This window comes from Dermochelys coriacea, chromosome 1 (genome assembly GCF_009764565.3).
Source record: "Dermochelys coriacea isolate rDerCor1 chromosome 1, rDerCor1.pri.v4, whole genome shotgun sequence".
Lineage (NCBI taxonomy): Eukaryota > Metazoa > Chordata > Testudines > Dermochelyidae > Dermochelys > Dermochelys coriacea.
The window spans coordinates 241,230,458-241,252,137 of NC_050068.2; the positions used below are offsets into that span (position 1 = coordinate 241,230,458).

The 21,680-nt window shown below is 42.6% G+C and overlaps 1 protein-coding gene across 3 annotated transcripts in view; it reads right to left on the minus strand.

The window, feature by feature from the left end:
* The window catches only part of IL17RA (interleukin 17 receptor A), a 47,595-nt gene that overhangs the window by 12,617 nt on the left and 13,298 nt on the right, over positions 1–21,680 (minus strand). For 2 of the 3 annotated variants that reach the window (XM_043517739.1, XM_038387452.2), the window contains exons 2-7: positions 10,583–10,607; positions 6,686–6,829; positions 4,614–4,738; positions 2,968–3,094; positions 526–573; positions 256–416 (exon numbers count right to left, since the gene is read on the minus strand). In XM_043517739.1, the coding sequence (XP_043373674.1) occupies positions 256–416; positions 526–573; positions 2,968–3,094; positions 4,614–4,738; positions 6,686–6,829; positions 10,583–10,607 (630 nt within the window). Of the gene's footprint in view, positions 1–255; positions 417–525; positions 574–2,967; positions 3,095–4,613; positions 4,739–6,685; positions 6,830–10,582; positions 10,608–12,338; positions 12,345–21,680 lie in introns of all 3 variants that reach the window. The other variant, XM_043517745.1, reaches the window with a different exon arrangement.

Sequence of the window (21,680 nt, forward strand, 5' to 3'; positions counted from 1 at the left end):
ATAAGGCATATTTTCTAATCCTTTAATTTTTCTTGTAGCTCTTCTCTGAAACTTGATCCTTCACTCCCCAGCCCCCTAGGAGTAAAATTCCCCAAGCAAATTCAAAATAAATTCACAAAAATAGCTCTTAGGAAATAACTGCTCAGTTGTATTCATGAACTCTCCCTGGATTGGGGTTCATGCTCATTGTTGAGCGAATGTGGAAAAGGGGTTTCAGTTTTGGGTCAGCAGAAATGTGAGAGGAAAGATAGTTACCTCATAAATATCATGTGTGGTCTCCTTACATTGCTTTTCCTCATCTGGGAAACTGGTCACATGAATCCGATATTGAGCTGACTCCATCCCTGGGTTAAAACTCACCAACAGAGAATTGTCATCTAGACTTTTGCCATCAATACTGGGCTCCCACAGGCTGCCTGGAAGTAGTATAAAATATCCCAGAATTACAAAAACTTTCAGAAGCACTCAAAACGGGCCACCTCTCAACTCCCACAGCTCTGACAGACTGAGACAGACCAGCTTTACCTGTCTGCATACATGGCATGGTTCTTTTCATCACAGGGTCCCTGCAATCTGCAGCAAAAAGACAGTCTGTTAGGTCTTTGCACAGAAATGTTGCACTTAAATTCAGAATCTTGAATACACATTTTCTCATTAGAAGTCAGATAATTTTTAGTCTGCTTTAGAAGGGTGGAGTCCTTTGTTTCCGTGCAGCCATCACCAAAGTAATTCGTCACTAAACACAATAATTAAAAGCAGTATATCACTGCTATCCAAGTGTGGACCATCTTCTCTACTCAGGTCATGCTTTTATGGACCATTCCAGGACAAAGCTTTCTAGTGGCAAAGGACTATTCTGTAACCTGTGCCAAGGGAAGGTGAGTGCAAAGAGGGAGGTGCGCACTAAACTCTAAAGAGGTGAGTTATGATTTCATACTGATCTCGGGAAGTAGAGATTCACAGCCACAGACCCCTCCCCTCTACCAAAGATGTCCTGCCATTATCTCCAATGAGTTCACTCTGGGGTTCCATTTGCTGGAATACTCTTGTTGACTGACGTTCTTCTGCAGTTACCTTGTTTCTCTCTGAGCTTGACTTGGCAGTTTGGATTGTTGAGCCAGTAGAAGATCAACAAGCAGGCTGGCCCAGCCTCAAACATATACGAGCCAACTGACTGCTTGGTCTCTACAACTCTCAACCCAGTCTCATTTTCTTCTGGGGGGGGTGGGAGAGGAAGGAAGAACTCACTGCCCACTCTACCTCCAACAGAGGGAAAACTCCTCATAACCTGAACCTCTTGACTTTCATTTGCAGTTTGGGGTCCCACAAATCATAAGCCAAGCCCCAATCAACAGGGAGCTCTGCTGCTCAGTTCCACCTCAAAATAGAAGATTTATGGGAACAAAGGAGGACAGAAGTAGAAGGCACCATTTCCAATTGGTAAGAGTCCAGCATAAATATGAAAACCTAGAGCCTATCCTGCTTTCCCAACTGCACATTCAGGGTCCTGTGAGTTTCGTGATTTCACACCTGCAGATTTGCTACCAAATTCATCCTTTGCAGCAGAACTGTGTTCAGAATTTAAACTTCTATTAAAATAAATTATGGGCAAATTTTCAAGCCTATATGCCCAAGTTAAGCTCCTAAATCAAATTTTAGGAGCCTAAATAAAGTGGCCAGTGTAGTCAGTGGAGTTCCTGTGAAAAAATCTTTTTAGGGGGAAATTTTCAAAGGCACAAAGGGATGTTAGGTACCTAACCCTAATGAGTCACCAGGAGTTGACTGCCTATCTCCAGTTTTGCCTTTGAAAATCTTCCCCTAAATATGACTTTAGAAGCCTAATTCTAGGCACTCTGGTTTGAAAACTTTGGCTTATGTTTTTAGCCCTCATGGTTGTGAAGATAACTGACAAAGTGAAATGCATGCAGTGCCGTTTCTAGTTTGTAGAGAGCCTGAAAGATTAGCTCACAGGTGTGAACTGCCTCATTCACCTCAACAGGGGTCACTTCACTTATTTCACTGCTGAGCATTTTAGCAGAAACACCCAACAAATGCATTTACTCCAGAATCCACACTTTTGCCCAGATTGGCTACTGTATTGGCTATTATTTTTCATATTTAATTCTGAATCTCAGTTTTTAAAAAACTTCTCTGAAACTGCTTCAGAATTTCCAGTTTACCACTCTGGAACCCTGCAGAATCCAGGAACCAGGCCAAAGAATTTCAGCCCAGCTTTTCATGGAACACATGACTTGTGCACATCTCCCTCCACAGGAGCCACTGTTATCTAGAGTGAAAGTTTATTCTCTGCACTCTACTCTCAAGGCAGAGCCTTATATTTCTGGGGTCTGGGACACTAACTATATAGATTCATAGATACTAGATACTAAGGTCAGAAGGGACCATTCTGATCATCTAGTCCGACCTCCTGCACAACACAGGCCACAGAATCTCACCCACCCACTCCTACAAAAAAACCTCACCTTTGTCTGAGCTATTGAAGTCCTCAAATCGTGGTTTAAAGACTTCAAGGAGCAGAGAATCATCCCTCAAGTGACCCATGCCCCATGCTACAGAGGAAGGCGAAAAATCTCCAGGGCCTCTTCCAATCTGCCCTGGAGGAAAATTCCTTCCCGACCCCAAATATGGCGATCAGCTAAACCCTGAGCATATGGGCCTGAAACGTGAAGGGTATAGTGTGCTGCAGCACAGAACCTGGTGTACGTACTTTGCGGAGGAACCACAGTAGCACTGTGAAAGTGTGGACTGAACATTTACTTTTTGCAGTAGGAGAAGAGAGCAGGTCTGACAATTCTATCAGCAATCCGGCTCCCTAACTATGCTTGTTCATGAGTCATATTCCAGTTTGTTTGATCTGGTCTGGCTTGGAAACGAGCCTGTTCTCAGTACTGGCAAACCGAAGTTTCCATCTGAAGGCCTAATAAAAGGCATCAGAGGACCCCCTACCAGGCACTGTGAAAGATGTGGATTTGCAGTTGTAGTCTCCACTGGTGCCCAGTTTGGGCAGATGATGGACAGTCACTTGGTACATCTGGCCAGGCTCCACCTCAAAACGGTTGAAAGTGAAGTTCCACTGAAACAGAGCATGAGGATAGGGTCTTTATCAGACAACTGATCTGTCAAGACACTGAAATTAATAGCTGATCCTGTTCTGTCCCCCCATTCTCCATCTTTTTTGGCAACTAGGGTAGAAATGGACTCCAAGCTAATTAAACCTGTCCAGAATTCCCCTGGCCCCATCTCCATGTGCCTGTTCAGAATGGGAAGGGTGTGGTTACATTTGGGGAGGTTTAAATCACTATATGGAAACTCTGGGCTGAAATGGGGGAATCACAACCCAGAAATCACTTAATTGTCTGGACAGATTTCAGTTATGTTCCAGGTTGAGGAGAGGTTAAATAATAATGGGGAAGTTAAGGGAAAAAAGTATTTATACCCACCAATATAGATTATATGAGTGAAATTGTGCAAACCAGAATAAATTCTGCAGTGCTCTCTAAGTGTACATATTCATATGGATAGCTCATTTATTTGACTTGGTGTTTCTCACTTCTATATCATTACTCACAATCTCTTTACATCAGTGAAGGTGTAAAAATTCTAGGGAAGGTCACTATGCTCCTGTAGGCCAGGCCACACTTTTTCTCCACAGTGTGCTTAGTGATCCTAAGAGGTACTGTGCACCTGCAAATACTATTGTCCTCAGTAGAAATTGTGGATACTCAGCCTCTCTCTGAATAAGGACCTTAATGAATGATAAGGGGTGGGGAAAAACTTTGACCCCTCTTATCCCAGTGCTTTCTTCCATGGTGTGGTTTAAAAAAAAAAAAAAAAAAAAAGAAGAGGAGGATTTGGGACATAAGGAAAGAGTGAATTAAAATTATGCTATAAATGCCATGACTACCATAGATGAAGCAATGACTGCTAAGATTATTTGTATTACAGTAGCATCCAGAAGCTCCACTCTGCTAGACTATGTACACACATAGGTCTTGTCTACACTGGCAATTTACAGCACTGCAACTTTCTCGCTCAGGGATGTGAAAAAACACTCCCCAAGCGCAGCAAGTTTCAGCGCTGTAAAGCGCCAGTGTAGACAGTGCCCCAGTGCTGGGAGCCGCACTGGTAGCTACGCCCTTCATGCAGGTAGGATTTTTAGAGTGCTGGGAGAGCTCTCTCTCAGTGCTGCGCCGCGACCACACAAGGCATGTTAAAGTGCTGCTGCGGCAGCACTTTAGCATTGCCAGTGTAGACTAGCCCTTAGTAATACACAGTCCCAGTTGCTCAGGAGGGCAGGTACAATCCAAAGGACAGAAGTGTGGGAAAAGGGAGCATCGACATTGTCTCCATTTTACAGATAGGGAACTGAGGCACTGAGTACCTGATTTGCCCAAGGTCATAGAAGAAGTCGAGGGCAGAGCTGGAAATTGAATCCAGGCTTCCTGAGTCCCAAGTTCACTGCCTTAATCACAAGGCCATCCTTCCTGTTTAAGCATTCTGTGCTATTCACGAACAGCTTTGCTATTTGACTGAGTGGACAGGAAACAAAGCTGTGGGTTAGAAAACCATTTGCCAGAGCCCTCTTTACTCACCCGGCCTCCATCCGGACGGACCTGAAGTGACAGGTTGTTCTGAAAGTCAAACTGGGCACAGATTTGTCGATTATTATTCACTTGTAGCACAGCCAGCTCCACTCCCTGGAGATACTGAATGCTTGCTGGTGGGAGGGATAGTGAAGGGGAGACGTTAAAGTCTTGTTCTAGCAATTCCAAATCTAAAGATTTTACCTCACCCCACCCCCAGAGATTGCCAGCGTGCCCGGGATATCTCACAAGTCCACTCCCATTCACTTTATCCCATCTGATAAAGCAGATTTACTAAATCCCTTGCAGTCAGCTAACTTCACATGACAAGAGCAGCCCACAAACTGCTGCATTAGTTTGTGGGGCACTTAAATGAAGTGCCATGGAAACTGGCACGAAAGATTCTGGAGAGGGATCTTAAGGAGACTGGCTACAAGTAGGTGAATGTGGGGTCATGATATCAGAGGCTGAGAAGTCCCATTTTATTCATAATGCAAAATGCACTTGTGCTGCATGAACAGGGAGCAGAAAGTATGTCTAGTAGATAAATCCAACCCTCTAACTTCACCTCAGAGTAGCTCAGTGTTATAATCAGCCCCCCCACGTCCTCCAGCCTTGCATCTCAGGGTGGGTCTACACAGTTTTTGTACTATTATAACTATCATTTTAGAAACAAGCATAGTTAAAGCAGTACCACCCTCTAGTAGGGACACAGTTATAAAAGGTACTTGTATTAGAATAGCTTATTTCTGTAAATGTATAGAGATAAGTTATACTAATGTCAGCAGATTTATACCTGCATCCAAACTAAAACAGTACAACCCTCTAATTATATCTGTTTCTAAACTGATGTAAAAAAAGCCTTTTGTTTTATTTTTGTGGCTACAGACTAACACGGCTACCCCTATGATAAACTGATGTAGTTATAGTGGTACAAAAATGTGTTTGGACCAGTGCTCAGACAACTCTGGAGTGCACCACTTGACTCAGCAGACACCCAGTATTGTTCACCCTGACTCCAGCAACAGTCAGTTTAGGCTGACTAGTGTGTGCAAAGGGGATTTCCCAAGTCTGTGAAAATCAAGTATGTTTGAAGAGTGAAGGGAGAAAGCTGGAGGGCAAAACCTGCAATGTTCCCACACACCAACCCTTATTGTCACTGGCATGAATTTCACAAGGCGCGCAGCTACAGAGCATCTGGTGAGAACCAAGACACACATGCATGTAGGAAGTCTGGATTAACGAACTGGATTTGATTTCCCAAATGGAAGAAACTTGCACTGGATTCACGACATCTGCACACAAGTGACTTATATTTATTCTGCCTGGGTCAGACTCCTAACCTGTACTATTCATAGTACAAGAAGGAATATAAAGCTATGAATACTACAGGTTAGGAGTCTGTCCAGGCAGAGTAAATACAAGTCTACTCTTCCCTCACTTCTCCGTTCCATTAGGCCTTCCCCAACTTCTGGTTTTGTAGACATGTCTTTTTACTATTATGAGCCCTTCAACCCTTAAACAATTCTTAGCTTCTAGTAAACGGAATGTTTTCTAGCTAGTTCCTCTTGCCATCAGTCTGTGCACATTTGTAAACCTAGCTTGTAAGATCCATCTTCACATTCAGGATCAGTTTGGAGTAAACCTCACTCAATACTTTAGTTGAGATTTTCAAAGTTTCATCTATGAAATATAAACTTGATTAAAAAAAACAGACTATCGTGATCCCAGTTTAGGGCTTTGGACTGCAGGTCTTTATCAGACACCGACTGCACTGGGAGCCCTCCCTCAGCTTGGTAAAGTTAAGCACCACTATTGTGCTTTATTTTTTCCACATTAAGTGCTGCCCTTCCATTCTAACAACAGCATTTGATCTCTGTTGAAGACTAAGTAATAAGGGATGGAGAACTGCACTAACATTTACTCACTTCATGTCCTTTGACCCAGTAGACAAACTGTCCAAAACCCATCTCAAAGCTCTACTTCCACAGCTGGACCATTGAATGACCGCAAATACTACAGTCCAATCACTATCTCTCTCCGCACCTTCCCTTCCATGTCTATGTTAAGTGATCGCTTACCATCAGTAGCCACCTTCCACTCTATCCGCAACACAGGAAGCAGTTTCCCCTCATCACGGAAAACATCAGAGTGGACATCAAGAACACTTGGAGCGGAGGGTGTCCATGTGGAAACCTGTAACCAGCTCTGGTCCATGCAGGTACCTGTCCATCAAATCAAAGATGTTTCTTAAGCTTATTTCCATCCCCTGTGGTAACATATTAAAGTGGCTGGTGTTTATGTCCAGCATGGCTCACCGCTGGATGACATAAGGCCTGCACAAGTGCATGCAACTATGCCCTCCTCTAGTGCAGTGGTCTTCAATCTTTTTCATTTGCGGAGCCCTAAAAAAATTCAATGGACGCCTTTGGAAACCTTAGTCTATGGACCACCAGGGGTCTGTAGACCACAGGTTGAAAAATACTGTTCTGTGGTAACAACAACCTTTCGCAGATCCCTTAGACAGTCTGCTGGTCCACAGACCACAGGTTGAAAACCAGTAAACCCTGCTGACAAGGTCATTGACATTTTCTTTCATAGTTCTTGTAGTGGAAAGCCATGTTCTGAGAGCAGATAGACCCAGTCATGCTATGTGAACTATGAATATTATAATCTTGATGTGTCTTCCGGGGGAAAATATTTTTCTTTGTAGATTTTTAAGGCAAAAAGAGAACATTATGATCATCTAGTCTGATCTCCTGGTCAAAACAGGCCATATAATTTTGCTCAGTAACTCCTGCATCAAGTCTATAACTTCTTGTTGAACTAGCTCATATCTTTTAAAAAGAAGTCTAATCTTGATTTAAAAACTTCATCTTGATGGAGAATCCACCATATCCCCATGGCAATTTGTTCCAATGGTTAATTACTCTAATTGTTAAAAAATTCTGCCTTATTTCTAGTCTGAGTATGACATCTTCAGCTTTCAGCCATTGGCTTTTATGTTTTGCTAAATTAATGAGCCTTCTGGATGGGAATATAATCAACGTGGCTTTATGGAAAAAGAGTCATGTCAAACCTGATTTCATTTTATGATGAGATTACAAGTTTGATTAATAAAGGTGACTGCATAGATGCTAAATACCTATTTAACACCACACAACATTCGGATTAAAAATAGCACTATACAGCATCAATAAGCTACACATTCAGTGAATTAAGTAGTGGCTGATTGACAGATCTCAAAAAACAGTTCTCAATGGGTAATCATCATTGAAAGAAGGTATTTCTATTGGAGTTCTGCGGGGATCCGTGCTAGGCCCAATGCTCTTCAGTATTTTTATCAATGATCTGGAAGTAAATATAAAAACATTGCTGATAAAATTTGTGGATGACATCAAGACTGGCAGAGAGGTAAATAATGAAGCAGTCAGGATAGTCATACACAGAGACCTGAATTACTTTGTAAACTGGACCCAATTCAGCAAAATACATTTGAATTCAAAATATTCAAACATAATGTCATACATCTAATATCAATGAATACACATCATATCTACAGAATGGGGGGCTGTATTCCAGAAAGCAGTGAGTCTGAAAAGGATTTAGGGGTTATAGTAGACAAACAAGAGCTCCCAATGTGATACTATAACAAAAAGGGCTAATGCAATCCCTGGATGTATAAGCAGAGGGGGAATAAGCTGAGAGGTGATTTTATGTCTGTATATGGCATTGCTAAGATTGATATGGAAATACTGCAGCTAGTTCTGGTGTGCACATTTTAAAAAAAGGGTGTTAAATATTGGAAAGGGTGCGGATAAGATCCATAAAAATATCTGAGGGCAGGAAAAATGCCTTACAGTGAGCTCTATCTGTTTAGCAAATCTACAAGAAGATCAAGAAGTGACTTGATTACGGTGTATAAGTACCTTCACAGGAAGACACAACTAGGCACTTAAGGGCTCTCTATTGTAGAATATACAGGCATAACAAGAATAAATATCTGGAAGCTGAAGCTAGACAAATTCAAATTAGAAATAAAGCACACAATTTTATCAGTGTGGGTAATTGACTACTGGAACAAAATACCATGTGGGAAACAATAGATTCTCCATCTCATGAAGTCTTAAAATCAGGATTGGATTTCTCTCTGGAAGATATACTTTAATCTAACACAAATTACAGAATAACTGGATTAAATTCCATGGCCTGTGTTATACAGAAGATCAGACTAGATGGTTTAATAGTGCCTTCTGGTCTTTAGAAACAAACAATTATGAATCTACCATCAACAATCTTATTCCCAGTTAGGTACTTCTACACTGCTCATGTACTCTTAACTTTCTCAGACAAAACCAAACAGATTGAGTTTATTTAGTCTTTCACGGTAAGGCAGGTTTTCTAGATGCTGACTCATTCTTGTGGCTCTTTTCTGAACCCTTCTGGTTTGTCAACATCCTTTCTGAAATCCCAAAATGGTCTCACTGATGTTATATATACTGGTAACACCTCCCTATTTCTACCCAATATTCCCCATTTTATACAAACAAGGATTTCATTTGCTCTTTTAGTCGCCACATTGCACTGGGAGCTCACGTTAGTTGATGGACTTCCATCAGTATGTCATTTGCAAACTTTACAAGTAATGATTTTACAACTTCTTCCAGATCATTAATAAAAGTATTGAATAGCATTGGGCCAAAAATGATCCTTGTGAGAGCATACCAGAAACGCACCCTGTGGATGATGATTCCCCATTTACAATTACTTTTGCAGATCTAACAGTTAATGGATTAAAAAATCTAGCTACGTATCATATCAATTACATATAATGCTAATTTTAAATGCCATAAGGTATTAGACTTATGTAAAGCATTGTCTTAAGTATATTACGTCAGTTACCTTTGTCAACCAAACTTGTAATGTCATCAAAAACAGTATCAAGTCTGACCAGACCCATTTTCCAGAAAACCATGCAAATTGGAATGAATTATTCTACCAGCCTTTAATTCTTTACTTACTGCACCCCCACCCACCATCAGCCTTTCCACGCTTTTGCCCAGGATAGATGTTAAGCAAACTGGCCTATCCAGAGCATCCCTTTTAACCCCTTTTTAAATATTGGCTCATTAGCCTTTTTCTCTGGCACTTCCCCAATACTGTACTTCAAGATTGCTTAAACACTCAGTGAATTAAATATTCAGTTCACTTAATGGTTCAGAGAACTGCTTAGCCAATTCTTTAAAAACCTCTTAGGGTATGTTATCCATTCCTGCAGATTAAAAGATGCTTAACTTTGGAAGTTGTTTAATATCCTTCCTAGTTACTGTTGGAATAGGAAGCATTTAATTTTCCATTGTAAGACACAAATACAACACCCAGTTTCTTCCCAAGTATAGAATATAGCTATTGAATACTTCTGCCTTTTCTGCATCATTCCTGATAATTTTAACATACATATCTAGTAATGGACCTATACCAATGCTAAGCTTTATTTAGTTTCCATTTTGTATCAATTTGCTGAAGATCATGCCTGCTAACTTACAGTCACTGCTATCAACTTTTTCATTGTTTTATTGTTCTTTAGCAGCACTAAGTTTACGTCTAATTTTACCTGCTGACTTATTGAGCATAGCGTGGGATGGATATGTATTACACACAACAAATTTACCCTAAAATCTCACCATAATTTTTTTTAATTGACTCAGTTTTGAACAGAAGTGAAAAAATTATGGATTTGCTCTTTTCAAGAACTCTGGCCTGAAAATAGGTCTGAAAAGAGACCTGAACTCCTATTTCCCTCTTGGAAAGAGCTGGTTTTGGATTAGTCAAGCAGATGATAGTTCATAATGCTAGTTAACAGGATAATGCTCAACTTTGCCACCTCTCAGTGGCTTAAACAGAGGCACTCACCATCTGACTTCAGTTACAAAAAAGTGAGAGGAGGGAAATACCAGAAAGAAGAAAAACTGACTTACTATTTCTTACGAGGCAATTTAGATCCTGTGGAGAAAACAAGAAAGTTATTGAGACAATAGAAGTTGTTTTCTCATTTATTCATCCTGATCTGGTGACAGAGGGGCACAGAGAAGAGCAACAAGTATGGCCTGGAAAAACTGACTTACCAGGAAACAGTAGCATATAGCTTGGCTAAATTACAGCTCAGGGGTAAGCATGATAACTATCTACAAGTACTTGAATAGAACATTTAGGGTGACATTATTGCTAGGAGTATTGGGATGAAATTAAAAAGAAAATTTAGGTTGAATATCAGGAAAAGCTGCCTGAAATGAAGTCCAGTTAGATTGTAGAATAGTCTTGCAAGAAAGGTGGTAAAAGTCCCATAGCTCGAATCAGATAGGTCTGTCTTTGCCATGATGGCTACAAATTATTACCATCCAGCACTGGTCATGCTGGCAGTCTCCTACGACTTCTGAGATCATTTTGACCTACACTGTGAACTCTCAGGGGCAGAGCCTACCACTGTGGTATTTGTTCATATAGTGCCTAGTACAATGAAGCCCTCTTCTGTATTTGTGGTCCATAAGTGCTAGAACAGAATCAAACAGAAATAAATATGGTAACTTTAAAAACTGGATTGGACAAATCACTGGAGAGAAACTGCAGAGAACAATCCTGCATTGCCTCAAGGGAGATGGACTGCATGAACTAATTGTTGTTTTCCACCTTTAATTTCTATGATGCTCTTCAGAACCAAGGCACAGAAAGTGTTTTAGCATCTTTAATAAGTACCAGTCCTCTAAAAGGAGAGTCTGTTTTTATCCTCTTGAGAGCCACTTTTAAAGCTGAACTACAAAGAGGGAAAAAAATGAGTTACTACCCTTTTATACTTTATGAAGAATCAAGATGGCCTGAAAAGAAATAAAAAGGCAGAGGGAATGTGATTCTACTTCTTTTTCCACATGTCTGGTCTACCTTGGAAAACTATGGTCTTGTCTTCATTAGGAAACTGGTGCATTCTTAACCTGAGAGTTAGCAAACATGAGGTAAAAATCCTAGCGAAGATAAAGCCATTTGTAGTTTCCACATGATTTATAGGCTCCCGCACAATCTCTGTCTTCACTATATTAAAAAAAAGAAAGTGTGCTTTTACAGAAAGAACGGGCTGCAAAATTCTAGTCTTTGATGAAATTTCAACAGCCACTCCGTCTTTAATTATTGTGGGACAACTCACAAATATCCAAACCTCAAAAAAAATCCTTCAGCAAACCATGGAAAACCAGATTTGACATTACAGATGTTTTTAATGTAACAAAAGAAAAATTAAAAGCCTCTTCCAGGCCTTTGTTACATACACCATAAAGCAGGGTTGGGCAAACTTTTGGGCCCAAGGGCCACATCTGGGTGGGGAAATTGTATGCAGGGCCATGAATGTAGGGCTGGGGCAGGAGGTTGGGTGCGGGAGGGAGTGCGGTGTGCAGGAAGGGGCTCAGGGCTTGGGGTGAAGGAGGGGATTGGGGGCTCAGGGCATGGGTGCGGAAGGGGTACAGGGTGCAAGCTCCGGCCTGGTGCAGCTTACCTCGAGGGGCTCTAGGGTGGCAGTAGCATGCAGCGTGGCTAAGGCAGGGTGCTCTGGCCCTGTGCTGCTCCCGGAAGTGGCCAGCATTTCCAGCAGTGGCTCCTGGCAGTGGAGTGGGGCAGGCGGCTCCGCCGCATGCTGCCCTCACCTGTGGGTACCACGGTCCTCTTTCAGGGGCCACAGGGATGTGGTACCGGCCGCTTCCAGGAGTGGCATGGGGCCAGGGCAGGCAGGGAGTCTGTCTTAGACCCACTGCCTTAGCCCCAAGGGGCTAGCAATCCCGTGGGCCAGATTGAAAGCCTTGATAGTCCATATCTGGCCTACGGGCTGTAGTTTGCCCTCACCTGCCATAAAGTATAAAAGGATAAAAATGTAATTTTAACAATAGTACTTTGCAGGTAAACATATCTGCATGTCCCATAAGTAATATCACAGAAGTACTTGAGGAACAGGTACTCAATTCACTACAAAATTCAGGTCACATCAAAGGTCATCATGTCAGAGAATTTATTACAAATCTGGAAAATACTGTTCCAATGGCATGCAACAGGCCTTTCAAGTTGTACCAGTCCAAGGGGAGGTAAGGTCTGACTAATCTGGCCATTCTAAATTTGTGAGTTACACAGAGACTTATTAATTTGCAAACTGGATACAATTAATTTAGGCTTGAATAGAGACTGGGAATGGATGAGTCATTACACAAAGTAAAACTATTTCCCCATGGTATTTCTTCCCCCGCACCCCACCCCCCACTGTTCCTCAGATATTCTTGTTAACTGCTGGAAATAGCCTACCTTGCTTGTCGCCATGAAAGGTTTTCCTCCTTTCCCCCCCCTGCTGCTGGTGATGGCTTATCTTAAGTGATCACTCTCCTTACAGTGTGTATGATAAACCCATTGTTTCATGTTCTCTCTGTGTGTACATCAATCTCCTCTCTGTTTTTTCCACCAAATGCATCCAATGAAGTGAGCTGTAGCTCACGAAAGCTTATGCTCTAATAAATTTGTTAGTCTCTAAGGTGCCACAAGTACTCCTTTTCTTTTTGTGAATACAGACTAACATGGCTGCTACTCTGAAACCTGTCATTATGCAAGGCACTGAATTTAGCCGTATAGAGTGGATATCTATCAACTTCATGAAAAAAACGTACAGATACAGACAGACATCTTCCTCTCCAACACTACAAAAAGAAGGATTCTCGGTGGACTCCTCCTGAAGGTCGAAACAGCAGCCTGGACTTCTACATAGAGTGCTTCCGCCGACGTGCACGAGCTGAAATTGTGGAAAAGGAGCATCGCTTGCCCCATAACCTCAGCCATGCAGAACACAATGCCATCCACAGCCTCAGAAACAACTCTGACATCATAATCAAAAAGGCTGACAAAGGAGGTGCTGTCGTCATCATGAATAGGTCGGAGTATGAACAAGAGGCTACTAGGCAGCTCTCCAACACCACTTTCTACAAGCCATTACCCTCTGATCCCACTGAGAGTTACCAAAAGAAACTACAGCATTTGCTCAAGAAACTCCCTGAAAAAGCACAAGAACAAATCCGCACAGACACACCCCTAGAACCCTGACCTGGGGTATTCTATCTGCTACCCAAGATCCATAAACCTGGAAATCCTGGACGCCCCATCATCTCAGGCATTGGCACCCTGACAGCAGGATTGTCTGGCTATGTAGACTCCCTCCTCAGGCCCTACGTTACCAGCACTCCCAGCTATCTTCGAGACACCACTGACTTCCTGAGGAAACTACAGTCCATTGGTGATCTTCCTAAAAACACCATCCTAGCCACTATGGATGTAGAAGCCCTCTACACCAACATTCCACACAAAGATGGACTACAAGCCATCAGGAACAGTATCCCCGATAATGTCACGGCTAACCTGGTGGCTGAACTTTGTGACTTTGTCCTCACCCATAACTATTTCACATTTGGGGACAATGTATAACTTCAAATCAGCGGCACTGCGATGGGTACCCGCATGGCCCCACAGTATGCCAACATTTTTATGGCTGACTTAGAACAACGCTTCCTCAGCTCTCGTCCCCTAATTCCCCTACTCGCGCTACATTGATGACATCATCATCTGGACCCATGGAAAAGAAGCCCTTGAGGAATTCCACCATGATTTCAACAATTTCCATCCCACCATCAACCTCAGCCTGGATCAGTCCACACAAGAGATCCACTTCCTGGACTCTACGGTGCTAATAAGTGATGGTCACATAAACACCACCCTATATCGGAAACCTACTGACCGCTATTCCTACCTACATGCCTCTAGCTTTCATCCAGATCATACCACACGATCCATTGTCTACAGCCAAGCTCTATGATATAACCGCATTTGCTCCAACCCCTCAGACAGAGACCAACACCTACAAGATCTCTATCATGCATTCCTACAACTACAATACCCACCCGCTGAAGTGAAGAAACAGATAGACAGAGCCAGAAGAGTTCCCAGAAGTCACCTACTACAGGACAGGCCCAACAAAGAAATAAAGAAAATAACAGAACGCCACTAGCCATCACCTTCAGCCCCCAACTAAAACCTCTCCAACGCATCATCAAGGATCTACAACCTATCCTGAAGGACGAGCCATCACTCTCACAGATCTTGGGAGACAGGCCAGTCCTTGATTACAGACAGCCCCCCAATCTGAAGCAAATACTCACCAGCAACCACACACCACACAACAGAACCACTAACCCAGGAACCTATCCTTGCAACAAAGCCCGTTGCCAACTCTGTCCACATATCTATTCAGGGGACACCATCATAGGGCCTAATCACATCAGCCACACTATCAGAGGCTCATTCACCTGCGCATCTACCAATGTGATATATGCCATCATGTGCCAGCAATGCCCCTCTGCCATGTACATTGGTCAAACTGGACAGTCTCTACGTAAAAGAATGAATGGACACAAATCAGACGTCAAGAATTATAACATTCAAAAACCAGTTGGAGAACACTTCAATCTCTCTGGTCACTCGATTACAGACCTAAGAGTGGCTATCCTTCAACAAAAAAGCTTCAAAAACAGACTCTAACGAGAGACTGCTGAATTGGAATTAATTTGCAAACTGGATACAATTAACTTAGGCTTGAATAGAGACTGGGAATGGATGAGTCATTACACAAAGTAAAACTATTTCCCCATGGTATTTCTCCCCCCCGCCCCACCCCCCACTGTTCCTCAGATATTCTTGTTAACTGCTGGAAATAGCCTACCTTGCTTGTCACCATGGAAGGTTTTCCTCCTTCCCCCCCCGCTGCTGGTGATGGCTTATCTTAAGTGATCACTCTCCTTACAGTACTTGTGGCACCTTAGAGACTAATTAAGGTGCCACAAGTACTCCTTTTCTTTTTGCGAATACAGACTAACACGGCTGCTACTCTGAAACCTCTCCTTACAGTGTGTATGATAAACCCATTGTTTCATGTTCTGTGTGTATATCAATCTCCCCTCTGTTTTTTCCACCAAATGCATCCGATGAAGTGAGCTGTAGCTCATGAAAGCTTATGCTCTAATAAATTTGTTAGTCTCTAAGGTGCCACAGGTACTCCTATTCTTTTTGCGAATACAGACTAACATGGCTGTTACTCTGAAACAGAGACTTATGTAAGAATTTACCAGAGAGCTAAAATAAACCTCGGGAAGAATGTTTTCATTTACATGGGACATTGTCATGTAGCTTATGTTCAACATTTAGGTTTTGAAAAACGAAGAGTTTCACTAGAAGTGGCAGTGCCTATACTCTTTACTATCCTCCAAACACAGAATTAGGGTTAAGGTAGGAACACACTCTCTCAAATTCAGAGAGAATCAGAGCCTCCAGCTATTACTCAACAGGAGAGGAGGGAGAGAAGAAACACCAAACCCCCGAAAACCAGAAGCTCATCAATGGGAATGACCATTGCACCCACCTCACCTGGACCCCTTCCTTCTAGTCCCCAAATAACTTATTGGGCAGGAAACCAGAATTCCAGCCTCATTACTAGATTCTAGCACTAAGGCCCCCAATTCTACAAGCACTTAAGCATGTGCCGAAGTCCCACTGAAATCAGTGTTTCATCTTCAGCTTTATGGAAGTGGGGCCTAAGCACTGGCACCACTAGAAACTCTGATTAACTGTGCCCTCCAGTGGGTAGAAGGACCATCATGATCAGTGCAATACTGAGATTACACTTAGCTTCAAGTTTAATATTAATGGAAAAAATACTTGGCAGTCCAGGCCTCTGTCTTTAAAGCTCTGAACACACTAAAATTAGTTGGTCAGTCAACTAAAGTTGATATTTTGAACCATGGCACTCAAACTAATTTAAGAGTGCCTTTGCATCAATTAAGTTAAATTGATGCAACTTCTATGTTTAGACAATTCCTAAACTGGATTTGTACATTCTATCAGAGTTAATAAAGTGCTTGTAAACACAAGTGGGGACATTTTCTCACCACTTTTATATCTTCAAATGAGAACAGTTTGCTTGGATTGAAACATTCCAATGTAGCATCTGCAATCCAAACTCTGTTGTACTTTGCCAGTGAATGAGAAGTAGAAAGTGATTAGATATTGGGTAAGCCATCGTGAAGTCAGCGAATCTATTTTTACTGTTCAAATGGAGAGAAATACAATTAAAGGAACATAATAAATGTTGAAAAACTTAATTATCACAAAAGCGTAAGTGTTAGTAACAGAATTAAAGGACACATAAGGGTACGTTATTTATCTGAAAGTGTCCCTTTAATCAATAAATTTAAAGGAAGTAATGGGCCCGAGATTATGAAAATTTGATTTAAAAAAAACAAACATTCAAGATACAAAAGGATAAGTCTGACAAACAATTACTTTCCTTTAAAACCCAATCACCTAAATTAAATCATTCCATATTTGGACAATTTTAGATTCCCAGTAATTATTGTAAATTGTACTTCATTATAAAGTCTTTGCATAAACGGTGATGAGTTATTTACACAAAAGGCAAAGCCACCTGCTTTCATTTAAGTGTTGGTTTCTCTTATCAGCAGATAAGTCATGGGTGCCTGGAAGCACAGCTGTTGTTCCAACATTTCTTGGTTTGGCACCCACTGGGAAACATTTGACAACTGCAGGCGCAACGGTCACACCAGAAGCGGGTTCTTGGGTGGAGAATTTGGAAGCAGCAGGCAGGAGTTCTGCCTTCGCAGAGAAGGAAGGGTTACTCACCCTGTGCAGAAACTGTGGTTCTTTGAGATGTGTTCCCTTATGTGCGCTCCACTCTAGGTGTGCTTGCACCCCCTATACCTTCAATTAGAGATTTCTCATAGAACAGGTCAAACGGGCACTGCATGTGTGTTACTCAGCCTCACGGCATTGTTATATAGCACTGTGTGGGCTAACCATCCTCAGTTCCTTCTCTACTGCAAAGCCTGCCCCATGACAGGGAACTCTGAAGCAGAGGAGAAGAAGGGTGGGTAGTGGAACAGCTATAGTGACACACATCTCAAAGAATCACAGTTACTGCACAGGGTGAACAACCATTCTTCTTCAAGTAGCATCTCTATGGGTGCTCTACTCTAGGTGACTACTGAGTAGTCCCCCTTTAAGGAGGAGTGAGCTTCAGTCCAGTGTAGAAGTGCAGCTGAGCCAAACAGTATCAGAAGCAGAGTTACAAATTACGGCATAGAAGCCCAAGTTGTGGCTTTACATATTTCAATGATAGTAACTTTCTTAAGAAAGACTGTAGAGATGCAAATGGATCTCAGCGTGAGCTCATATGTCAGGGGTGCTTCAAGATTATGAGACTAGTAGCAACTACTAATACAGTCAGTTCTCGACCTAGAGAGCCTCTGTTTAGAGATTTTTAGCTCCTTTTGTTCTGTCGGTGATTGAGACAATCCGAAAGTCTGCTTGAAACATTTAATCCTATCAAGGTAGAAGCCAGGGCTTCCCTGACATCAAGTGTGTGGAACAATACCTCCCCCTTACCCCAGTGAGGTTTAGGGTGGAAGATAGGGAGGTGAATAGGGTGATTAATATAGCAAAAACTTGGGGTACAGTCATGTGACCTTGTCTCTGAAAAATATTGTGAATGGGGGTATGCCATAAAAGCCCCTATTTCTCCCCATACTCATCAAGCTGATGTGATAGCACCCAGAAATGCCGTTTTCATCAATTAATGGAGGAGTGCAGAGGCAGCCTTAGGTTCAAACAGTGGTCTTGTAAATCATTTAAGAACCAAACTGATGTCCCAAACTGAAGTAGGGCATTTAACTGGCAGAAAAAGGTTGCAGAGGCCTTTGAGAAACCTCATTGTCATCGGGCAGGCAGAGTACCCCTCCATTGGAAAATGGAAGGCCCTGATGGCTGCCAGATGAACTCTAGTGGAGCCTAGCAATAGCCCCAAGCTCTTTAGTTCTAGAATGCAGGCCATTATGTCTGGCAGCAAAGAAGTTGTTGGTTCAATGTGTTTGACATCACACCAGCATGCAAATCTTGTCCATTTTTGTAAGTGCAGTGTGTAGACTCTCTTCTGCTGTGTAGTAATGTTCTTTTTACTTGCTGTGAACAGGCCATTTCCGTGCCTGAGAACCATTGACAAGCCATGCTTTAAGGTGAAGGATTCTGAGATGGGGTGAAGGATCTTCCCATTCTCCTGGGAAAGGTGACGAGGAATGGCATGGAGAGTGATCGGTGAGAACATGGCCAGCTGTATCAGGTAAGGAAACCATGTTTGTCTGGGCCATGTCAGAACAATAACACTGGCCCTGTCCTTTCTTAATTTGACTAGAAACTTTGGATATCAGAGGAGTTGCAGGGGGAACTCCTACAGAAAACCCATTGACAACTGGAGGTAAAAGGCATCCCCCAGGGATCAGTGACCGGCCAGGCTCTGGAGCAAAACTGGGTGCATTTCCTGTATATCACCTTGATGAAAAGGTCTATTTGAAAAGTGCCCCATTGTCAAAATATGTGGTGAAGTATGGTGGACTCTATCTCCAACTTGCAGTCTTGAGAGAAGTGTCTGCTGAGCATGTCCATGGTCATGTTCTGAACTCCGAGAAGGTAAACTGTCGTGATGACAATCTGATGGCGCATTCTCCAATTTCAAACTTTATAGCGTCAGCATGCAGGGAAGGGGGGATCTTGCTCTCCCATGCTGGTTTATATGAAATATACATAATATGTTATATGATCTTTATGTGTTTGCCTCTGATTAGTGGCAGAAACTGGATACAGGTGTATCTGAATGATCTGAGTTCCAGGAAGTTGATGTGCTGAGTGGTTTCCTGGGGCACCCACCTGCTCTGAGCTGTATGGGTAGGGCCCTACCGAATTCTTAGTCCATTTTTGTAAATTTCCTGGTCATAGCATTTTAAAAATCTTGAATTTCATGGTTTCAGATATTTAAACCTTAAATTTCATGGTGTTGTAACAAACATGAATATGTATTTTTAAAACAGCAAAATATAAATATGTAAAGACTTAAGACTCAGTGTTTCTCAAAGTGGGGGTCCAGACCAAAAAGAGAGTTTACAAAGCTACTGTGTGTGTGGGAGGGGGCGGGCATGTCTCAGTATTGTCACTCTTACTTCTGCGCTGCCTTCAGAGCTGGGCAGCCAGAGAGAGGTGGCTGCTGGCCAGCACCCAGCTCTGAAGACTGCCCCCCACCACCAGCAGCGCAGAGGTAAGGATAGCATATATAAGAGGTATAATGGCAACAGTATTGCTACCCTTACCTCTGTGCTGCTGCTGGCAGTAGCTCTGCCTTTAGAGCTGGGTGCCTGGCAAGCAGCCACTGCTCTCCAGCCACCCAGCTCTGAAGCATAGGATAGAAGTACACAAAAAACCAGATTTCACAGGGGGAGCCCAAATTTCACTGTGTGAGACGCTTTTTCATGGCCATGAATTTAGTAGGGCCCTGTGTATCAGTGTCTAGATGCATGCGCTCCCCATCCCAACAGGGAAGCATCTGTTATTATGACAACCACTGAGGAAGGATGAGTGAATGGGATTCCAGCACACACATTATGGTGTCTTTCCACCAATGAGACATTCCTTTACAAAAGTGGACATGGAAAGCAATGTGTTTAAATTGTGTCTGATCATCCTGAACCAACCTGGAAGGCATTGCATAAGCAGTTGGCGTGGTCTATAACGCAAGTGCCAGCCACCATATGCCCCCATAGCTAAAGACAGTTCCTGATTAGGGTTTGAAGGCTGATCTGAATTGTATTAACCAAGTCGGATAGAGACATAAATCTGTGCACTGGGAGGAAGACTTGCTACTAATGCATCAAGATAAGCCAGCTTTATGAATTCCAGCTTTTGAACAGGGGTCAAGCTGGACTTCTGAATGTTCAACTGCAGGCCTAATTTGAGGAAGAGTTTTATGGACTCGTACATTGCCTACAAAGTTACTTCCAAGAAGTGTCCTTTTAGAAGCCAATCTTCTAGGCAAGGGAACACCAAAATGCCATTCCTGTGTAGGTGTGCCGCTACTACTGACATCTACTACTACTGAAAAGATCCTCAGGTGGATGATAGGCCAAAAGGGAGCACCCTGTACTGAAAATGGTCCTGGTGTACTGAAAAGCATAGGAATCATCTGTGGGATGGGTGGATCGCAATGTGGATATACGTGTCCTGAAAGTCAAGGGCCAAGAACCAATCCCCTTGGTCCAGTGATGAGATTATCGCTGCAAGTGTCAACATTCTGAATTTTTGTGCCTTCACAAGGGTGTTGAGTAGTCTTAAATCTAGGATGGCTCTTGAACCACCGCTCTTTTGTTTGGAACCAGGAAATACCTGGAATAAAGCCCCTTCCCTCTGTGGGAACTGGTGCTATAGCATGCTGGTGTAGAAGAGTCTATTTTCTGCAACAGCAGGTTCTTATAGAAGGTGTCCCTGAAGAGGGATGGGGAAGGAGGTTTGGGGGGATGGAAGCGAATTGAAGTAGATGAATACCCTTGGAAATGATCTCCAAAATCCACTTGTCCATGGGCAATGAGCTCCCAAGCCTGCCAGAAGTGGTAAAGGCAGTTGTGAAAGGGAGGAAGGCAGGTAAAACATTGTAGCTGGTAAGAAAGAGGATGACAGCTCAGGACCTTGATCATCCCATCAAAAACTGATGCTTCAAGGTGGAAGGTTGTGAAGTTTGAAGGCCAGGAGTTGGGTAGTTTCCTCCTCTGGAACCTCTGACTCTTGTGGTGAGGTTCATAATGGCTCTGTGAGCTTGGGAATTGGGCAGAATAGGATCTCTGCACTGCCTGGGCCTACGAAATTGTCTCTTCTGGGCAGGTATGTAAATCCCCAGAGATTGTAAAGTGGCCCCGAAATCTTTTAATGTATGCAGAGATTCATCCATGTTGTCAGCAAATAACTTAGTGCGGTCAAAAGGAAGGTGATCTATTGTATTCTGGACCTCCTTAGGGAATCCTGAGCACTGAAGCCATAACTAGTGATAACTACTCTTCATAACTACTGCCACAGAAATTGAATGAGCATCAGAAATGTTGAGAGAAGTCTGCAGAGATGTCC